The sequence below is a fragment of the Natrix helvetica genome (assembly GCF_964273705.1).
Source record: "Natrix helvetica genome assembly, chromosome: 10".
NCBI classification, from domain to species: Eukaryota; Metazoa; Chordata; class Lepidosauria; order Squamata; family Natricidae; genus Natrix; species Natrix helvetica.
The window spans coordinates 2,072,458-2,092,775 of NC_138561.1; the positions used below are offsets into that span (position 1 = coordinate 2,072,458).

The following is a 20,318-nucleotide window of genomic DNA, read 5'->3' on the forward strand; positions in this document are numbered from 1 at the left end:
GTATGTAACAGATGCTGCAAAGGCGATAAATGAGAACCTTGGTTGCAAAATATTTTTTCAGCACTATAATTTTAAATGGTTGTTGCATGAGGCAATTAGTAAACAAGATCTACATATGTATGTGTGTGTGTGTGTGAACTCTCATTCTAAGATTTGAACACAGTGGGAGAGAAAAATGATGAGAAGTCTTACTTGTATCTGCCATCTCCCAAGAGATAAACGGAATTGCTTTTTGGTGTCACATTCATTTTTGTCATTGTGAAATCACTTCAAGAAGTTGATTTAAATGCTCTCATGGCAAATAATGATTTTTTTCTGACAATCAGTGACAAAAATTTTTATTTAAAAAACCCCTCCCTTTTCAATACCAACAAAGAATATTTTTCAAAAGCCCTGCAATATATTTGTGGATGCTTAAGATCAAAGTTAGTACAGTATTATGAAGTCACTTTACAAATCCTCAGGTCAGCACAGAGATGGTCTGTGCAAACAGATGTAGTTTACAGCTAGTGTATCTACTTGGTCCATTAGATGGCTGGTAGAGTAGCAGTTAAGTTTTACATAACATCCTATATAAATAATCTGAAACTCTAACACTACACCAACATCCATTTTTCACACAGCAGGCACTACCAGCTGACTGAGTAAATTGTTTTACAGTAATTTACATGGTGTCCAACGACTACTTGAAACACAGCTCACCTTCAGTTTCAAATTTAGTTCTGAAGGTGTGACAAATTGCAAGAACTAGGCTAAGAAATGTTTTTTTAAGCCAGAATTGAAATGTTCTGAAAATTTACCAATTGATAAACTCTTCACTAATCTGGGGTTCCTTTGTTTTCCTTTATCAATTCAGCTTTCGAACATTCTGCTTAATTTTTGTGACTGTGCTTGAGTGGATAAGATAATCCAGTACATTTCAAATAGCATACTGGGGAAGATCGAAATATGACGGAATGACAATGGCAGAGATTCTGCAATTCGGGCTGATACAGCTATTCACACCTCCCTTCCATTGGCCTTTTGGCACACCCTCCGGCACGGCAGCCCTCAGTCCAGGGCTATCACATCATCCTGTTTGTCATCTGGCAGCTCGGATCGCATTCTTTTCGCACCAGTGTATTCTTTGTCATCAAGCTTCCTCTTGCGGTTCTTAGCTTCTGTGTCATCGGCATTGTTTGATGGACCTTCTTCAGTCTCAACAATCATAACATCATCATCATCATCATCATCATGAGCTGGAAAAGAAAGAAGCATCATAGAGCAAACTGGCTTTTACAGTTCTTTAAAATGCAAGTTTACCGCAAGAATCTGCGGTTTTATTTCTATCAGTACTTTCTGCTGTTCGAGAACAATCTTTTATGAATATGTCACAACCTGACATTTGCAGTGAAGGATGTGAATTGTTAAACCACTTTAATTCCTAAAATGTCTGGCCAAGGAGAGAAGACGACATATGATTGTGAGGACAAGACCAGCCTAGTAGGAAAGAAATTGGTGTAATCCTTATTCAGAGGATTAAGTAAAATCTGTGTATTTTAAAGAATATTAAAAAATGTACAAAACAATTAGTTCTCTTCAAACAGCTTCCATTTCAACGTGCAACATGACTGCCAAAACTTCCAAAATACATCAGCAATATTGTTTTTTCTTACCTGTAGATGTTGAAGGCTGAACTCCATCATCACTTCCATTGGTGATATTTTTGGTGGACGGTTCTGATTTGGGACCAATGATTTCATCGCCAACAACCTCAAATTCCAAATCTTTTGCAAGGTCTTCGCTGCTCAGAAAGATACAGACAAGAATAAGCTTCTATATGGGCATTGCCGCATGGTTAATGAGAAGACGTGTTTCTGAACCTCCTCTAGGTTCCAGTAATTGGCCAAGAAAGGCCACAGATTTGATCTCTCTACAAGCAAAATATCTGTCATTCTTTCCGCTGGAATTCTGATTTCAGCAATGCCTCATAAAGTTGGATTTGACCTTCCTCACCTGTGTAGCACATTGATCAGTAGGGTATAATCCTGCAAAAAGTCATCTGCTTGTAGCCGAGTGCCGTTTCGTATCCCAAATTCTGACAACATCTTGTGGTTATTTGCTGTAAGCAAGAAAGGAAATCAGAGAAAGGACACATGCAACGTTTTATGAAAACAACCTACAAAATTAAGGCTGGTAAAACATTGAATTAAAGTCAGTTTTTTACCTGACTGGAAAAAAAGAGAGATGCATGTACCATATTTGAGAAAAGAATATGGACAAAAAAAAGGAAAGGTTTTATGGAAGCACCAAAGCCAGTGTTTTCAGAATTACTTCTTCCTTGTCCGCATAGAGAGTTGCTTTAACAGTGACTAAACATACATTCTTACTCAACCCCCATCTCTAACTTCAAGCATGCCATCTTTCAGCCCAATATGCATTCCTCTTTATAGTTCAGCTCAGGATAAAAGGACTTCAGAACTCTTTCCTATGGACTCTTTCATTTATCTCTTCCACTTCTATATTTGTCCAGGTGAGTCAGTGTCCAATCCTCATTTATCCCCTTCCATTTTTCCCATCGTAAATACCGTTTTCCTTGCATCTCACACTTCTAGCAAGCACACAAGGAGAATTGGATTCCCAAAGAAGCCATTGAAAAAAAGGAACGTCCATGCTTTCATTTGTGTTTATGAATTTTTCCTGCTTTAAAAGTAGCTGAAGAAGGGCAGCCCCTCCCCCCCCCCCCCCCCCGTTCTCTTTTGCTTCTTGGAAAAGGAAAATAAGGGATGATGACCTGGCTAAGCAGCAATTTTTTCCTTGAGTTAGTTCAGTTGCAAAGGTGAATTGAGAAGAGAATATGTTTGTTAAATTAATTATAACCAGAATACAGTGTAATGTGCTTCTCAGAAAAAAAAAATAAGGTGTTTGTTTCCATTGTGGCGGAATTGGAGTTTGGACAGAATAATACTGATGAAATGTAACATATAGAGAGTTGAGAAGTGTTTTTTTCCTTCATGTTTTTTTTAATATATTCACCCTCCGGTTTTAGCTTTAATTTCATACCTTCCGTTTCTCCTTCTTCTGAAGAGATGAGAATAGTTCCCTTTCCATCTTCTATTTGGACGTCAGGCGCTACCATATTAAATTTCTCTTTAACTATCTGTTAGATAAAAATATACTTTCAGATGCTAAGATTCTTTCTCCCTTTCTCTCTAAATTAAAAACAAGAATGTTAAAAATCAGTCTTGGGGCAGAGATTCTGGGGAGGAGCATTCTATCAACGCTGTTCAAGCAGGAATTGAATGGAAAAAGCCCAGCTGCTTTACCTTGTCTTGCAGGGTTAGAACAGTGACTTTGTAGACATTAAGCTTCACCGTCACTTCTGGTTTACTTGCACAAACATAGCAGTTAGGATTGGGGGGGTCCAGAGCACATGGAACAAGCAGCTTCTTTTTGGGGTTAGGTTGTTTATTCAGGAAAATCTTAGAGAAGAGAAAACAAACCATGTATTCAGGAGGGCCAGAAGAAGAGAAAAGTACTTAGTTGCACCACACTTACCGCTCTGCACTGCTCAATTTTTCCCGAGAGAATTTTTAGTCCCTCTAGCACTATCAGACCAGCTATTATGGCATTGGTAGTAGCTATAGCTGGGATAATGTTTCCTGCCATTGCTGAAAAGGAAGCAAAAATAATATGCTTTTCCTGTATGTGGAAATTTGGCACAGAAAATATTTTTAAAAATCAGGGAAACCAGAACTTACATTTAATATCAAATTTGCTCTTCATGTTCATACTAAAGATATGCATCCTGAGGTTTGCAGCAGAAGTGACAAAATCCATGGCAGAAGGCTCATCCTGCAATCAAGATTCTACCTTCGGTTAACAAGAAAATATCTATATATCACGAAATATAAAGTTAACTATATGGTCATTTTTTTCAGTTTCATATATTTATCCAGGAAAGAACGTTTCGATCCATTTATCAGACTTCAAGTCAACCTTGGACTCTTGTTTCATCTTGAATGGCACTTCCTGGCTCTGTTCAATAGTTTGCAATGCTACTTCTTAGGTAGAAGGCTGGTTTACTCCTCTGCATTCAACAGACTCTCAATCATTTGCTGAACTAACCTTATCCCATACAAGCTCAGCTCCATCACCTTTTTCTGCCAGTTGAACTCTCAGGGTCTCTATGCTCTTAGCGAACAAATGTGCAGTGCTCTTTACATCTAAAACCTGCTGGTCCTTGAGGCCCAAAGGAGATTCATTCTGCTGATTAGACGTGTTGTTGTCTTCAGATGAAAAAGAAGAAAAGAAACACTGAGCAAATTGTTCTTTAAAACATTCTAAACTGAATGCAATTTCACATCAAACGTATTATTTGTACATTAGGACAATGAGGCTTCCACTAACTCTACAACTAATGCACGTCTGAAGCCAACAGCCTAGTTTCTGCTGTGATCCAAACCTCTTTGCTGACAGAGAAAAATGGACCCTCAAACAGTCGAAGGACAACAGTTCCAACACTGGGAAGGCAACCAAAAGTGATCTTCACAACTGCCTCATTTGAAACCCCTCCGCTCTGAAGTTCATTAACTTGAAGCCTTACTGTATTTAGTATTTTATACATAACATCTATAACACAAACATTTTCAACATTTTCACACCAGCACTTGTGAAATGCAATCAACTTGAGGAAGTCCTTCAATCAATGTTTTTTGATAACTTTGTGGGAAGATTGTTGAGGTGGTGGTCAGTCTGATGAGAACCCTGGAGGAAATGAATCATCTAGATCTGTTCCAGTCCAGTTTCAGGCTGGGATTTAGTGTTTAGTCAGCTTTGGTCACACTTCAATTATAGATGACCTGGGGTGAAATCAGGATGCAGGTGGTGTATTTACCCTTGTGCTTTCTGATTTCTCAGTGGCTTCTGAAACCATCAATCGTGCTATTGAGGAAGTATGCAAGCTTAGCGAAGCGTGCAAACCAGCATTTGCATGAATGAGGAGAGTGCATCTTTCTACTTCTGCCCTGGCCACTTTCTGCAGAGGCACAATTGAGAACATTTTTATCAAACTCCATCACTGTTTGGTTTGATGTTAGCAGAGCATCAGATAGAAAGTCCATACAGAGAGTAGTAACGACAGCCAAGAAGATTATAGGAAGCTCATTCCCGTTATTCAGGATACTGCTTATAAATATTATGTGCTTAGAGCGCAAAGCATTGTTAGCGACTGCACACACCGACTTCATGGTCTGTTTCGGTTGCTCCCCTCTGGGAGGAGGTTTCGAAGTATCTATAGCATGATTGCTAGATTCTGTAATGTTCCTAATTTGGGTGGCTCTGTTCCTAATGCCATCCATCTTGTAAATTCATAGGATTCCACCACCCCCTCCAGCCATGTATATGTAAACTAGATGTTAACATTTTTCTGTGTCGTGTGTGTGTGTGTGTGTGTGTGTATAATGGTTATCTTTTGAGAGCTGAATGCAATAAAATTTCATGTTAATATATGCTGATTTCTTTTCTGTTCTATTTGTTTTATTTGTGTTTGTATTTATATTCTTCTGAGCCAGCTCCATGGGTGAGAGACTGGAAACACTGTTTACGGTAGTTCCCATTTCCTCTGGGGCTGGTTCCAGTCAACATTGGTTGAGGGGATGACTCCGTGGGCCCCCACTTCACCCATGGCAAATTAAACAGTGCTGTTGATGAGCTTTCTCAAGATCTGGAGGCTGTGTGAGTTTGGGTGGGGAACAGAAAGGCTTCAGCTCAACCTTGACATGACCAAGTTACTTTGTTTTGGGGCCTGTCAGTTGTAGACCTAGGCCATCTTTGGTGCTGGGTGGGGTGGCACGACTCCAAATAGACCCAGTGTCCAATCTGGGGGTCCTTTTGACCTTATGACTCCAGCATGAGGAGCAAGTGTTGCTAGGAGGGCTCCTGTGCAACTGCACAAGCAGAAGTTCTTTCTGTCCGTCAAGGCCATTCCCTACGCTCTCTACAAGAGGGTCTTGCTCACTTTGATCACTGGGCAACAATAGCAGTTTGCAATCTACCCGGAGTCATTAACGCCATGGTCACCTCCCAAGTGGACTAGTCTAATGTGTTCCACAGGGGGCTGCTTTTGAGGAGCACCCAGAAGCTGCAGCTGGTGCAAAATGCAATGGCTTGGGCAGTGATGTATGACCCTAGAACAGTAGATGCCATCCCTCTGCTTCACAATCTGCCTTGGTTGCTTGTCTTCTTCCACGTTCAATTCAAGGTGCCTTGTTGTGACCTGTAAAGCCCTACGTAACACGAGGCCAGGTTATCTGAGGGACTGCCACTTCCTGGTTATGTCCACCTGTACCATCCAGTCCAGCAGAAGGGCACTATGGGGGATTGTGCCTGCCGAGGAGCTTCATCTGGCAGAACCCGAGAGGAGGAGAGCCTTTTCCGTCATGGCATCTTTCCTGTGGAACATCATCCCTGATGAGGCGAATTTGGCTCCAACCTGACCTTATGGACAACCTGGTCTTGTCATTCAGCTAAGGATTCAATCAAAATATGAAGCTGCAAGATGTTTTAAAGTTTTGGAACGCACAAAACTTAATTGCTTGTAAGTTTTGGAAGGTACTTTCCCACATTTTATTTTTATTTATAGTTTTTAACCAGTTTAGTTGTATTTTGATGGTTTTGTTTTTCAATTGTTTTGATGGTTTGGTTTTTGTGAAATTGTGCGTGCTAGCCAGTCATGTATATGAGATGATTGTATTTTCTTTTTTGATGTTTTTTATCTGTTACCACTCAAAGTCCTTTGGGAGTTGGATGGCATAAAAATTTAAAGAGCAACTTGTCAAATTTAAATTGATACGATCACATCCTTCAAATATTCTGGAATCAGCACTAAATAAATGATGTAAATACACTGATCAGTTCTGCTGGAGGCCAGTATTGAAATACTGTTTGGCTGATTCAGTTATTTTCAACTCTTAATCTAAAAATGCTTACCTTGATTTTGTATTTCATTCCAGTCCAGAGGAATAGGTGGTTTCCTTTTTCTCCAGAGCTTATCCATTGTTAACAGATACCCGATATCATCTTTGAAAAGCTAGAAAACCAGATTTGGAAAGGAAGCTTAATATTAAGTGATGTTCTTGTTTGTTAGAAATATTAACAGCTCTCTGGTTAGGGCTGATTGGGAATATTACAACAGAGCTCTTTCAAAGATATGCTGAATCTTGACATTTGCTGATAATAGTAAATTTCTGGAATATCTGAAATTGCTGAGTGCAATCTTGTGTAACTTTGATAAAGACAGCAAAATTAGTAAACATGCTATATTCTATTTGTGAACGCTAAAGGTTTAACATAAACTGAAGTAGCCTAATGGCCCATTAAAAAATGTAATAAAGGTCATGTCAATCCCCACCTTATCCCACTGCACACCTTGGGTATAGAATACGGCCCCCAGACCAAAAATGGTCCTGATACAAACATTTGTCCACCTTCTTGCTATTTTAGCAGCTTTCCCTTCTCAAATGTATGGCCTGTTACCATGAAAAACAGCACTCTCTCTAAAACAATATGAAGAGTGTGAATGCAGCTGGGAGCCTTTGGAGTTTTCACATTCCTTTACCAGCGCAGGAGGAAGAGGACAGTAAGGGAGCAAGGCAAATATAGCTTCACGTGTGCACGCCCACTACTTGTGCAAATGGAGCTGCGAGTACATGGCCGCAGGCCTCTACCCCATCATGGCCCGGGGGTTGGGGACCCATTTTACAGTATGGAAACAGCTTCCTTTCTCTTAAATGCCCCTGATCAAAACAGCTTAAATGCAGCTGATCAAAACTGGCAATGCCCCACAGCAACCAAGCTGGGCTATATAGATTCACCAGGTATAGAGGATACATCACTAATACATACACTATATTGCCAAAAGTATTCCCTCACAACTGAATCTGATTATTTGGATGGGTGAGCGAATACTTTTGGCAATATAGCGTACATTGAAGTGCATTACAATTTTAAATTTTTAAAAATGTACAACTTTTTAAAATTAAAAAGTGATGACTATAGTGGTTCTGTGTTTCATTTAATTTCTTCACTACCTCCCAGTATACAAATAGGCCCCATGGAAAGAAGTCCACTGTTCTCTTTTTCTTCAGCTTGTACAGATATAAACACAGAGCTTGCCCTACCTTAGTGAAAAGCTTAACTGCATCATAGCCTGTAGATTTAGCCCATTCCTTTGTTGAAACCCGCTTGATGTCCCCATCCTCATTTGAGGCTCTTGCTCTAGCCTCCGCTTCTGCTGGCTCCCCTGTCAACAATGGAATATTTCACACTCATTACTAGGATATTTTGCCCAAGATCTTTTACTGGGCAAAGAGCAGGTACTTCTCAGGAAGACAGCCCACACAGGTGATTGTGGGTTATCATTCAGATTACCAAGTTGGTTGGACATATGAAATATTCTGAAGACATGTTACTTTTTGCATTTCCTGCATTGGATGAAGAGATCATATTTCTCCTTCTATCTGGCCACTTTCTACAGAGGCATGATTGAGAGCATTTTAACGAAGTGTATCATTGTTTGATTTGGTGGCTGCAGATAGAAAGTCCATACAGAGAGTGGTAAGGACAGTGGAGATTATAGAAAGCTCGCTTCCTGTCATTCAGGGTACTGTTTATAAGTGCTATGTGCTTAGAGCTCAATACATTCTTAGACACCACACACCCACATCACGATCTGCTTCTGTTGCTCCCCTTTGGGAGGAGGTTTCAAAGTATTTCTAGCACAACTACCAGATTCTGTAACAGCTTTGCTTCCTATGCCACCCATCTGGTAAACTTGCAAGATTCGTTTTTCTCGCCATGTACATGTATGCATCCAAACTAGACGGTGTTGTTTCTCTATGTCATATAATAATATATGTGGGTATATGCATAATTTTGTAATTATCTTGTCATGTTTATGTAGTATATATTGGAAGTGGTGACCCCTTGAGATCTGTATGCTACTAAATTTCCTTTCAATGTATGCCGATTAATGTACAATCAAAGTGACAAAAAAGTTATTCTAATCCAAACCCTTTTAAGGAAAGGGCTAAGACTTGGATGGTCCGGAGAGTGATGCTTTTGTGGCAAGGAGAATGGAACACGCTCGGCTGGCCTCTGGGTGAAAAGTCTGGTGAGAAGCAGTGAAAGGTTCTTGGCCTCCGACAGGCAGAGTAAAGGGCTCATTTACTCAAGAACGAAGAAGAATTTCACACTTACAAGAAGCTTCAGGATCAGCTCTATCAGGAGACACCTCTTGATCAGCGTCTTCTTCTCCAAATAGTTGGCTGTGGGTTCAAACATACGAAGGATGTGAATATGCACATACACATTTTTTTTATTTACAAATACAACATTTGAAGAGCAATTATCCATTTGGTTTATTGGAATGTTTGCTGACTTTAGTCCAATTTAACAACTATGACACACAGGCAAGTGTTTATTTTAAGAATTAGAGAGAGAGAGAGAGAGAGAGAGAGAGAGAAACCCCATAGTAAGTTTAATGATCAAGTTATGGCAGCCTCGGAAAAAAGTGACTTATGACCCGCCCTTGAAGTTACAAGCATTGCACCATCCCGGAGTCAGAACTGAGGTTTGGGTGCTTGGCAACCAGCTTCCATTTACAACAGTTGCAGCACCTTGTAGTCGAGCGATCACGATTTGCAACCTTCTCAGCAGACAACGGACAAGCAAAGTCAATTGGGGAAGTTGGACTTGCTTAATGACTCTGTGATTCACTTATCAACCTGCTTAACTGCAGTAAAAGCACTGGTAAAATCAGGTTTGCTCATCTGATGACTCTCATAACAATTGTCTGCTTAGTGACTGAAATTTCAGTTCCAATTGTGGTCACAAGTCAAGGATTACCTGTAGTAAACCTTCCTCTTTTACATAGCAGTCTACTATCTCCTCCAAGCTCTAGCCTCAAATATATTTATTGTTAACTGGCATTCAGTTGGAATTTGCTTTCCTCTAATTTAATCCATTATTTCATGCAGTGACAAAGACAGCTTTTGGTCCTGTGTGTCATCCTTAGAGGAGTTTCACAAGTGTCCCTGTATCCTTTTCAGAGTTGTCTTCTCAAGGCCAAATGTACCAAACTGCAACTACTGGAATTTATCCAAAAGGGCCCTGCTGGTTATAGTGTTCTTGGTATTCATCACTCAATGCAAATGTTAAAAAAAGAATCACTGAAGAATTACTACAAAAATGTCAGAGAGGTTTTCACAGAAAACAGGCACTGGTGGCAGCTGCAACTGAGAAGGACAGGGCAACGTGTCTTCCTTGTGTTTACATTCACAGCATGTTAACTGTAACGATTTGTACGTCCAGGTTTCTTCTATAAGATGGGGTCATCCACACAATAGTCCTAGCCGATAAATCAATATAAACCAGATAAGGAACCCCAGCTCAAGAAGTTACGAGCAGAGAGTAGCAGAGCTCTTCTGAAGTTTGCCACAGGAGAATGGCATTTTTCCTTTCAAGAGAGGCAGCTTACTTGAATAAATACTTTGCCCACACAATGCAGTGGATGGGTTCAGAAGGAGTATTCCGAATGGTGCAGCCTGGAAACGTTTTCTGGGTTGGTTTAGGATGACATTCATAACACTCTGTCACTCCCTATTGAAGAAAAAATCAGAACAAAACATTACTGCAGAGTGAGTATTGATACATTTTGAGGATTGTAATGCTGCAGCAGCAGAGACCAGTAAGACAATGTCTTACCTTTTTGATAACGGTGACTTGCCCAAGATAGCCTGCGGTTCCACTTTCTATAAGAGGGATATCAGCAGCCAAACACATCCTGTTCACGTGGTTACGGGCAGCTGGGTAAAGAGATGACCATTACTGACTTCCAAGAACCAAAAGTGCTAGGTTCAATACTGCCATATTTATCCCGAAAGTACAGTGATGTTAGTCCTACGAGACAGACCTGACTATAATAGCTGTCTTCCAATATTTAAGGGGCTTCAGGGAAGAGGTCAGCCTATTCTCCAAAGTACCTGAGGGCAGGGCAAGAACATTATCAAAAGAAGAGATCTAACTTAGAATTAAGGACACACTTCCTGACAGTGAGAACAATTAATCAATGAAACAGCTTGCCTCCAGAAGTTGTATGTGACCCATCACTGGAGGTTTTTCAAGAAGACTGAAGAACCATTTGTTTGGAATGGTATAGGGCCATGATGGCCAACCTATGGCACCATTTGTTAGCCAGAGCGCCAGCTCACTTCGGCCTTCTTTTGAGGCCGTTTTTCACCCTCTGGAGGCTTCAGGGAAGCTCCTGAAGCCTCCGGAGGGTCTCTGGGGAGGGTGGGGAAGGCTGTTTTCGCTCTCCTCGGGCTCCTAGAAAGCTTCTGGAGCCTGGGGAGGGCAAAAAAAGCACGCCAAAAGCGGGGATGGTGTGGGGTGGAGAGGACACGCACATGTGCGCTGGGGTCGCACACATGGCATTAAGGTTGTGGCACGCCCATGCACGACAACCCTGCACTCCCCCCCGCTTTTGGCACACGAGCCAAAAAAGGTGAGCCATCACTGGTATAGGGTCTCCTGCTCAAACAGGGGGTTGGACTAGAAGACCTCCAAGGTCCCTTCCAACTTCATTATTCTAACTTAGGCTAATGTTGAGGGCTGGGGCCTATGGAAGGGTTAGCGTGATGGACCACAGTAGCGTAACAGTTTCTAGAAAAGAGGGAGCACATTCCAAGAAAGGGGGCCTGACAAGAAGCAACACAATCCAGAGGAAGAGACTTATAGACCGTTTCACAGTGCTTTACAGGTCTCTCTAAAGTGGTTTACAGAGTCGGTTTATTGCCCTTGACAATCCGAGTCCCCACTGAGCCTGGTGAGATGTGAACTGCAGAACTGCAAGCAGATGAGAGTCAGCAGACGTATCCTATTCGCTCACACAGGGAGGGACTCCTCCTGGTGCCGTCCGCTAGGCAGTGTCAGCAGGCGACACCTAGGAGTAGGTCCTTCTCTGTGATGGGCCCAACCCTCTGGAATGACCTCCCCCCCGACATTCGAACCACCACCGACCTCCGTTCCTTCCGTCAAAAGTTAAAGACTCACCTATTTCAATCAGCTGGCCTGGCACTTTCTTAGTTTTACCTCCCGGGGATTTATTTTAATTGGGTTTGGGTTTTTAATTGGGGATGTTTTTAGGGTTTTAGAATATATTTATTTCTTGTACAGCCTATCTCCTCCATCCAAATGCATTTAATTGTTTTATGATTGTATTTTTATCTGCATTGACTGTACACCGCCCGGAGTCCCTTTTTGGGAGAGGGGGCGGTCTAGAAATCCAAGAAATAAATAAAAATAAAATCCTGCAGTACTGCATTCTAACCACTGCGCCACCATCACCACCACAGCTCTTTAGGGAGGGGCTTGTCTGATGTTTTCTCAAATTAGTTTCTGACTACTGCCTGAGCCGTTCTGTCCTTCAAGGCCATTCCCTATGCCCTCTACAAGAGGATATTCTTCACTTTAATCACTGAGCAACCATTAAAATAGCAGTTTGCAATCAGAGCATTTAACATGAATTCTTAAATATTGCTCTCATGTTTATCTATGCATCCCATCTTATTATGAAATACATTGAAAGAGACATTGGAGGTTATTTGAGTGTTTGTGTGGGGGACCCAGTTAAAAATGTAAGATGCAGAGAGATTTCTCACCTCTGTTATCTAAGGCATTCATTACTAGGGTGAACTGTCGAAAAAACTCCACGTTATAATCAGCGCTGCAGAAAAAGAGCACATATATCTGTTTTAATTAAGCGTGTGAAGCGAAACCTTTATGAATAAAATCTTTTCCAAACATCACATCGCTAAGTTTGTAATTCTACTGGTTAAAAAATAATTCAAAAATACTTTCTTTCAGTTAGTATATCAAAACGGTTTGAAGAAAAATGTTTTATTTCAATTTATTTTATTTTAATTAGCTGGAAAGCCAATTGATAGAAGATTGCTGCTCTTTCCACAACCTCTTTCTTTAAGCAAAAGTTAGTTAGGATCCAAACAAAAACATTTTATTTTCTGAATAAAATTGACCGCATTATTATCTAGGCAGATGTCTAGTGAAATATGTCTTTGTTTGGAATTTGTACAGCTGATGATGAGGTTTCAGTAGCTATCAGGTATTCTGTTACTAAATCAGAATTAAGTAGAAAAAGAAAATCCAAATTGTCTGATATATTACAATCCCTCAAGTTATGGAAGAAATCCAGTTGTGTGTGTAACAAACAGAAATTATTTCCAAAAAAACAAAAAATTTTTTAAAAAAGCACCCGGTTCCAAGATGGCTGCGTGGGTAGATGCTGCAGCTTTGAGCTCCTGGTGTCTTATTCTTTATACTATTTATGTTGTTTGTATTTTTTGTCATGAATTGCATCAATGAGGTTAAAACCAATTTCGTTGTATACATGATGTTCAATGACAATAAAGGCTAAGACAATAAAAGCACTAAGAATCTTAAGAAGAACCAGGCATACTTCATAATGCTGTCATGATAAGCAATAATATTAGCTTGCTGGTGAAATTGTAGCACACTTTCCTTGGCAACCTGCAAGAGATCAAGAAAATATATTGATACTCAAGAACCAATGAAATCTAAATTTTATACAGTAAGTCGAAATGACCTTATGGCTTTTTAATAATTCTACAAGACGAATAGGCAGACACAAACCAAACCGAGATGAAAAGCAGAAGATTGGCGTATATACACCCTCTTGTTACTTAGTGATGGCAGTCCTTTCCAGTGATTTGGTCATTAAGCAAAATAGTTGCTACATGAAGATTTGTGTGGAAGAGGGTGAGAGAAAGAGAGGCACTGCAAAGATCACTGGCAGAAGTGGTAGAATGACAACTTTATTATCCAAAAGGTAGAGGAAGGAACTAGTGGGTCAGCTATATTGGACTACATTCTTATTAACAGATATATGAAATAATAGAGGCACCTGCTGCTCATGCAAATGGAGCTACGCATGCACCCTCCTCTGCCGCTTGCCCAGCCCAGTTCTGAACTGGCTGCATCCCAATACTGGGCCACGGCTCGGGGATTGGGGACCTCTGCTCTAAGTCCTAAACAAGTTATGATTTTACTTAGTGCCCAGATCTTGTTGGCTTTGGAGGTGTAATTTTTTGTCTGCTTTTTAAATTTTTAATATTTCTTGTTTACTTGCTTTTAACCAAAGGCTGCAATATGTGAGTTGGGAAGCCACAAAATTGAATAAAATTAATGAATATTTAAGGAACTGTTGTCCAATGAAAAATGGGGAGGAACAAATTAAAATGATTTCCTAAGAGAGGGAGGGAGGATATAAATGGTGAATAATTTTAATTAGCTGAAAAATATAAGAAATGACATATACTTAGGATTCATCTTACCTGAGCTTTTGATCGCCCGACATGCTTCTTTTGAAACAAGAACTGCCTGTTGAGATTACTGACATCAATGGTATCCAGATCAATCTAGAAATATAGTAATTGTTACCAGATTTATTCAGATGAATTAACAAAAGCATATTTTATGCATATCAGAGATCAAGCTCTGTAATCATTGAATGCGGAAGGACACAGAGAGATAGACCACCCCTTGGCTTTCACCTCAGTCCTCTCCAAAAATGTAGCTAGATACTACTATTTCATGTTAGAAGCTGAACACCAATCTGGATTTGGGTCATTGTGGAATACACATTATTAAATTAAGAAATACTGTGTTTCCCTGAAAATACGACATGTCCTGAAACTAAGGCCATGCCAGATTTTCGTGGTGGGCAAAAATATAAACCCTCCCCCAAAAATAAGCCCTAGTGAAGGGGTGGGTTTAGCCAGAACAGGGGGCAGCCCTTCCCTTCCCCGGTCACCTTAGGGCTTCTTGGCCCCTTAATCAGATCAGCTGGGTCGCTCCATTCACAAAACAGCTGATTTGCAGGTGCTGTTCAGGCCTCTGCCTCCAGCAAACACCCGTCACTTTTGCAGCCAATTGCGGCTGGAAAAGAAGCCGGACGCCAAGCAACACAACCCAAATGCCTCATGCCCTCCTTGCCTAACGGTGACAGTCAGCTCGCAATTCCGTCCACGGAGCAGGAAAAGAAGGCATGGAAATCAATACACCTAGGACATTGGAAGAAGCCGTTTGAGGAGACGCAGCTGCCGAAGTGCAGGAAATCTCCCCCTCCACCTGCAGATCGTCCTTTCAAAGAGGAGTTTCACCAGGCTTGAAAATGGGGAGGGAGATATTCCTGTCTCTCCCCGTTCTGAAGGTCAGCACAGACTGAGAACAGGATAAGAGACGAAATCCCCCCTCCCCATTTTCAAGGTGTTTGAAAAACACCACATTCCAAGCCTTCACATTATCCAGGATTGCAGGATTGAAGGCATGTGGGAGGGAGGATTTTTGTCTCTTATCCTGTTTTCAGTCTGTGACCTTCAGAACAGGGGGAGAGGCAGGAATATCCCCCTCCATATTTTCAAACGGTTTCCAAAAACATTCCATTTCGAGCCTTCAGCATATTCCAGGATTGAAGGCTCGGAATGAGGCATTTTTGCGAACGGCTTGAAAATGGGGAGGGGAGATTTTCCTTCCTCTTATCCTGTTCGGAAGCTCAGCTCAGGCAAAATCCCCCCCCCCCTTTTCCTGGCAATCGTTCTTTCCTTGGGATCTCAGCGCAGACGCACATCCCACAAATGCTCTATCCGAAGCCTTCTCTGCGTCTGTGCAGAGCTCCCAAGGAAAGGATGGTGTGTATGTGTGTGTGAGAAAGAGATCCCTAACACCCCCCTCCCAATGTGCAGGGCAAGAAAAGTAGTTTGTGGGACTACTTCCAACTTCGCGAGGTCTTTTTTTTCCCCCAAGAACTTGGAAGATATTTTCTGGTATTTTTTTTACCATAGGCACACAGTCTACTTTTCTTGTCGTGCACGTGGAGCGGAGAATGGAGCTAGAAAGCAAGTTAGTGAAGGGATGTGACTGCCTTGGAGGGGGAGGGTGTGTGTGTGTTCGTTCGTTCTGCCAGGAAGAGCCCCTCCCCCCACCGCAAGGCCAGAGCAGCAACCAGGGCAGGCGAAGGAGAACTTGGGCCATTGAGAACGGGCAAGCAGATGGTGGGACGGAGAGGGTGGGGTTGGTGGGCTTGCTGCTTCCTGCACCTGAAAACTAATACGCCCTCCCCCTTTAATAAGCCCAAGGCCATATTTCGTGGGTCAAAAAAATATAAGACCCTGTCTTATTTTCGGGGAAACACGGTAGTATTTCTCAATCAATTCTCAATTCTTTTCAACTGCCTGCTTCAATTAGCAGTCCAAGTTCAGAAAAGAATATATCTCACAGAATATTGTCTGCTATGTGCACAATAATCTTATACATTCATGAGTGTCAAATGGGTCTCTTCTTTGTATGTTCAAAGCTTCATATAGGTGCTTTGATAATCCCACAATTATTGGAATGCAAACAGAATGAACTGGGTCCATGTTTAGTAATACTTAAAGAAGAAGAATTGAAATCAGTGAGACTTGAGCTAATCAAAGTATCAGTGGATTTGCTCCGAGCATAATTAAACCTGTATCCAACCTAATGCATATTAAAAATATAGATACTTCTATTACCAAGCTTTTACTTTGCAATAATCAACAAGTAATAGTTTATTTTACTTTGCATTATAAAATAAAATCAGTTCTGTTGCCTGTTCTACCATTATTTAATTTAATTTATTTAATTTATAGATCGCCCCCTCTCCCCAAAGGGACTCGGGGCGGTGTACAGACCACAATAAAACAATATACAAACTTAATAATTATAAATTATCTCCTGGTGAGGTCAAATTATAGGATGACATTAAGCAATAAAACTTAGCTAAACTAAGCTTTATTAGCAGAATTTTTTTTTTACCTGTACCCAGCCCATACAGCTGCAAAAGTACACTTATCTAAGCTAGAAATATAGGAGTTTTATTTATGGATGTCTGAAAATATTATTTGAAATCCTCCAGAGTTTTTGTATTCTTTCTTTATATTAAAGTTTGAAATTTTAAGTATTTTATATTTCCAGCATATCCCAAGTCCTTCTGTGAAAACATTAATTCACTATTATTTTTACAATTAGGTGCTACCAAAGACACAGTACACAAACACTGAAAAGGACTCTTCCCAATCTTAAGGAGTTTTGCAAAAAAACAAAACACTTGACCCTTCAACTTTGCAGGGAATATATTTTGAAGAGGGGGGGGGGGGAAAGCTCAATTATGAACTGACAATCTTACAGCAACCACAGGCAAACTAAGTATAAAGAGCCATTAAATGCATTCACACAACATATTATGTTCCACTAGTTTTAACTTTGGGGGGGGGGGAGGTCTCTGTGTTAATGTTGTGTTAATGTTAATTGCAATGTGCTAATCCAGGCAAACGGGTTTATTTATAACAAAGTTAGTTATCTTCCACAAACTTTCATAAGATCTCTTAAGTACCCAGTGAATAAACACAGTAAGACTCCAGATAGGAACAGAAGCGCTGCAATCAAAATACAAACCACTCATCCAACTCCCCGGCAGAAGCCCAAGGGAAAATCCATCATGAAAGAACTCGCTATTTTTCTTTGCTGTTTCTTTCCAGGCTCTAAAGCAGTTCTTTCTCAACCTTGGCGATTTTAAGTCCTGTGGACAGGACTTAAAAGTTACCAAGGTTGAGAAACGCTGCTCTAAAAGTAGCCTGCTCTCTTACGGGGAGGCTCCACCGTCAGCAGCCACCACACCGGGAGACAAGGACTGCCTTGTGAGGTGGAACGGCTGCAAAAGCCTTGTGGGACGGGCTCCAAATCCCTCGGGGGGAGGGAAGGGTATCAGGGCAGTTGCCGAGAGGGAGGGAGGGTCAGCCCTCCCCCCCCCCCAGTTCTGCTGCAAGGGAGGCCGGTTCCCACCGGACACCGCTCGCAGCTTCCCACCTTCCAGCGTCCCTGCTGGAATGCTCTGCGGGGCCCCGGAGGGCTGCTTTCACGGGGACCCTCGGCCGCAGCCTCGCGCATCTTTCCGCCGGAGCCCCTCGGCCGCCTTTTTTCCCCTCAGAGAGCCCGCCGGGAGGCCTGCGCGCGCACAGCCGGCGGAGATGCTCCCTTCGCGTGCCGCCATCAAGCCCCGCCCCTCCCGTGTGTGTGTGTGTGTGTGTGTGTGTGTGTGTGACGCGGGCAGCCCGAAGGCGCCAAGCCGCGCGAGCGCCTGCCCCTCCCCCCCACGCCCGCCCGCGCGCTTCCCAGGCCTCACCACGTCGATGTGGGCGAAGCCGGTGAGCACCAGGTCCTTGAGGAGCTCGCAGCCGATGCCGCCGGCGCCCACCACCAGCACCCGCGCGGAAGCCACGGCCTGGGCCAGCTCCCCTTGCAGGGCTAGGACTGCCGCCGCCGCCGCCATCCCAGCACTGAGGAAGCGGGCGGGAAAAAGGGACGGCGAGGGACTCCAGCCAGGCGCCGCGCATGCGCCGCTCCTCAGGCCGCCTCCGGCGACCGTCACCGTAGAGCGGGAAGCGCATTCCCAGAGCGGCCGCGGCCCTGGCTGCGCGGCTGCCCCTAGTGGCCGGCAGGCGACGGCGCGTCTCCCTTCGCCCTTCGCCGGCTCTCTGCCCCGGCTGCCCGCAGCGCGGAGAAGGGCGCCCGGCTGGAGGGGCCCCGCGCTGCTTTATGCCAACCGGCCGGAAGGCTCGGCAGCAGGAAGCCTGCCCGCTCGCCCGGCCTCTTCTCCGCCTCCAGCCGAGCTTTGGAAGCCGCAGAGGCGCAGGCGGCATCCGCCGGAGAAGCCGCCCCGTCCGATGCCCAGGCAGGTCTCCCTGAAGGCTGCAAGGCGGCGTCGGCTCTGGGCAACCGCATCGCAAGGCTTCCTCCCTTTGCCGCAGCACTCTCGGCCCAGGATCCCCCGGGCGCCCCTCCGCCGCAGCCGCCCAGACTGGGGACGCTGGGAAGGTCCCGGCAGGCAGGCAGGCGTGGGGGGAGGGGCAGCAGGAGGGGCAGCTCCGAAGGCGGCTGAGTCCTCCGCTAGGCGGTCGGTTGGGGAGGGGGTGCAAAGCCGCATGCCCCCCCTCTCCCTCCTTCCTCCTCCGAAAGGGAAGCGATTCCAGGCAGGAGCAGCGGCGCTTTTCCCCCCGGGAAACCTGGAGCCCTTGGAGTTTGGCGAAGGCAGCGCAGTTTCTGGCGACTTCTCCGGCGAGATCGTGGTTTATTATAGCCGCTGCCTTGGTTTCAATGCCCTCCGGGCAGTTTGGATAACGATTCCTATGCATCGCCTGCCAGAACGACTAGACGCCACGACGGGCTCTCCCCTCCTGCCGCTCGCTCTGCTGAACACCTGATGACCCCCGTGAGGGTTTTAGGTCCATTTAGTTTAGTTTACTTTTATTGTCATGGCACCTTGTACAACGAAATTAAATGCGGTCTTCGGTGTACAATGACAGTTCAGCTTGTGGTGGTGAAGGAATCCTGTGCAGTCATTAAGCACAACGTCAGGGGTGGCTGGTTTCCTCATTGACTTGACTTATGGCAGGGGTGTCCAAACTTGGGAACTTTAAGACTTGTGGACTTCAACTCCCAGAATTCCCCAGCCAGCCATGCTGGCTGGGGAATTCTGGGAGTTGAAGTCCACAAGTCTTAAAGTTCCCAAGTTTGGACACCCCTGACTTATGGGAATCTGGCAGTGAAGATCACAAGGGGTGAGGATGTGACTGTGGGAAGCTGTGACCATTGGAACTGTGGGCCAAGTGCCCCAATCGCAATCCTGTGACTGTGGGGACACTGCAAGAGCCACAACTTCAAGGACCGGCCAGAAGTCTTCTTGTTGAGCACTGTTGTAACTTCAAACGGTTGCTGAACAAGAAGTCACTAAGTGAGGACTACCTGGATAGTCAAAAGCCCTTCCCTTTAGTAGGGCTGTAATTCTCTTTCTCCTCTTCCTTCTGCCCACACCTTAGCTAAGCTGTTCATGTTTCTATGGGGGGAATTTGGGGAGGGGAGAAACGGTTGATTTGGAGCAGGAGAAGAGCAGAGCACTTCGGAAGATGCTGACATCTTCAAGGCCATTTTATCTGAGGGCGGAATTTCACCAGGCTCAATACCTCGGGGGTTTCCCAAAACGTCTTGGTGATGCCAGACTGGTCATGGGATTTCCTGAAAACCCCATTCTGCCCTTCCCTTTCCCGCCCTTAATTTGTTTTTTGTACTTTATATTTTATATAAAAAGAAATCTTGGATTTAAAGAAGTACCGGCACACTGGCAGATACACAGGCCAACCAAACAGACACTGTGATAGTGGACTACA

The 20,318-nt window shown here is 43.5% G+C and overlaps 1 protein-coding gene across 2 annotated transcripts; it reads right to left on the bottom strand.

The window, feature by feature from the left end:
- Positions 1 to 321: 321 nt before the first annotated feature.
- Positions 322 to 18,485, bottom strand: UBA2 (ubiquitin like modifier activating enzyme 2). 2 transcript variants are annotated; one of them, XM_081963578.1, is made up of 17 exons: positions 18,278 to 18,485; positions 14,409 to 14,492; positions 13,514 to 13,584; positions 12,699 to 12,763; positions 10,744 to 10,844; positions 10,517 to 10,638; positions 9,238 to 9,305; positions 8,160 to 8,281; positions 6,970 to 7,069; positions 4,108 to 4,268; positions 3,741 to 3,834; positions 3,538 to 3,650; positions 3,306 to 3,461; positions 3,043 to 3,139; positions 1,996 to 2,101; positions 1,656 to 1,783; positions 322 to 1,238 (listed from the first exon to the last, which is right to left on the bottom strand). In XM_081963578.1, exons 1-17 carry the CDS (start codon positions 18,422 to 18,424, stop codon positions 1,051 to 1,053), a joined length of 1,923 nt encoding a protein of 640 aa, XP_081819704.1. In that variant the 5' UTR covers positions 18,425 to 18,485; the 3' UTR covers positions 322 to 1,050. The 2 variants fall into 2 exon arrangements, with proteins under 2 accessions (XP_081819704.1, XP_081819705.1); XM_081963579.1 differs by lacking the exon at positions 18,278 to 18,485 and adding an exon at positions 17,962 to 18,071.
- Between the last annotated feature and the right edge of the window lie 1,833 nt (positions 18,486 to 20,318).

Excerpts from the sequence above, each read along its gene's own strand:
- UBA2 (XM_081963578.1), bottom strand. The coding sequence starts at position 18,424 with ATGGCGGCGGCGGCGGCAGTCCTAGCCCTGCAAGGGGAGCTGGCCCAG. Across the intron at positions 13,585-14,408 it reads TCGGGCGATCAAAAGCTCAG|GTTGCCAAGGAAAGTGTGCT; the intron begins GTAAGATGAATC and ends GATCTCTTGCAG. Across the intron at positions 1,239-1,655 it reads TCAGCCTTCAACATCTACAG|CTCATGATGATGATGATGAT; the intron begins GTAAGAAAAAAC and ends TTTCTTTTCCAG.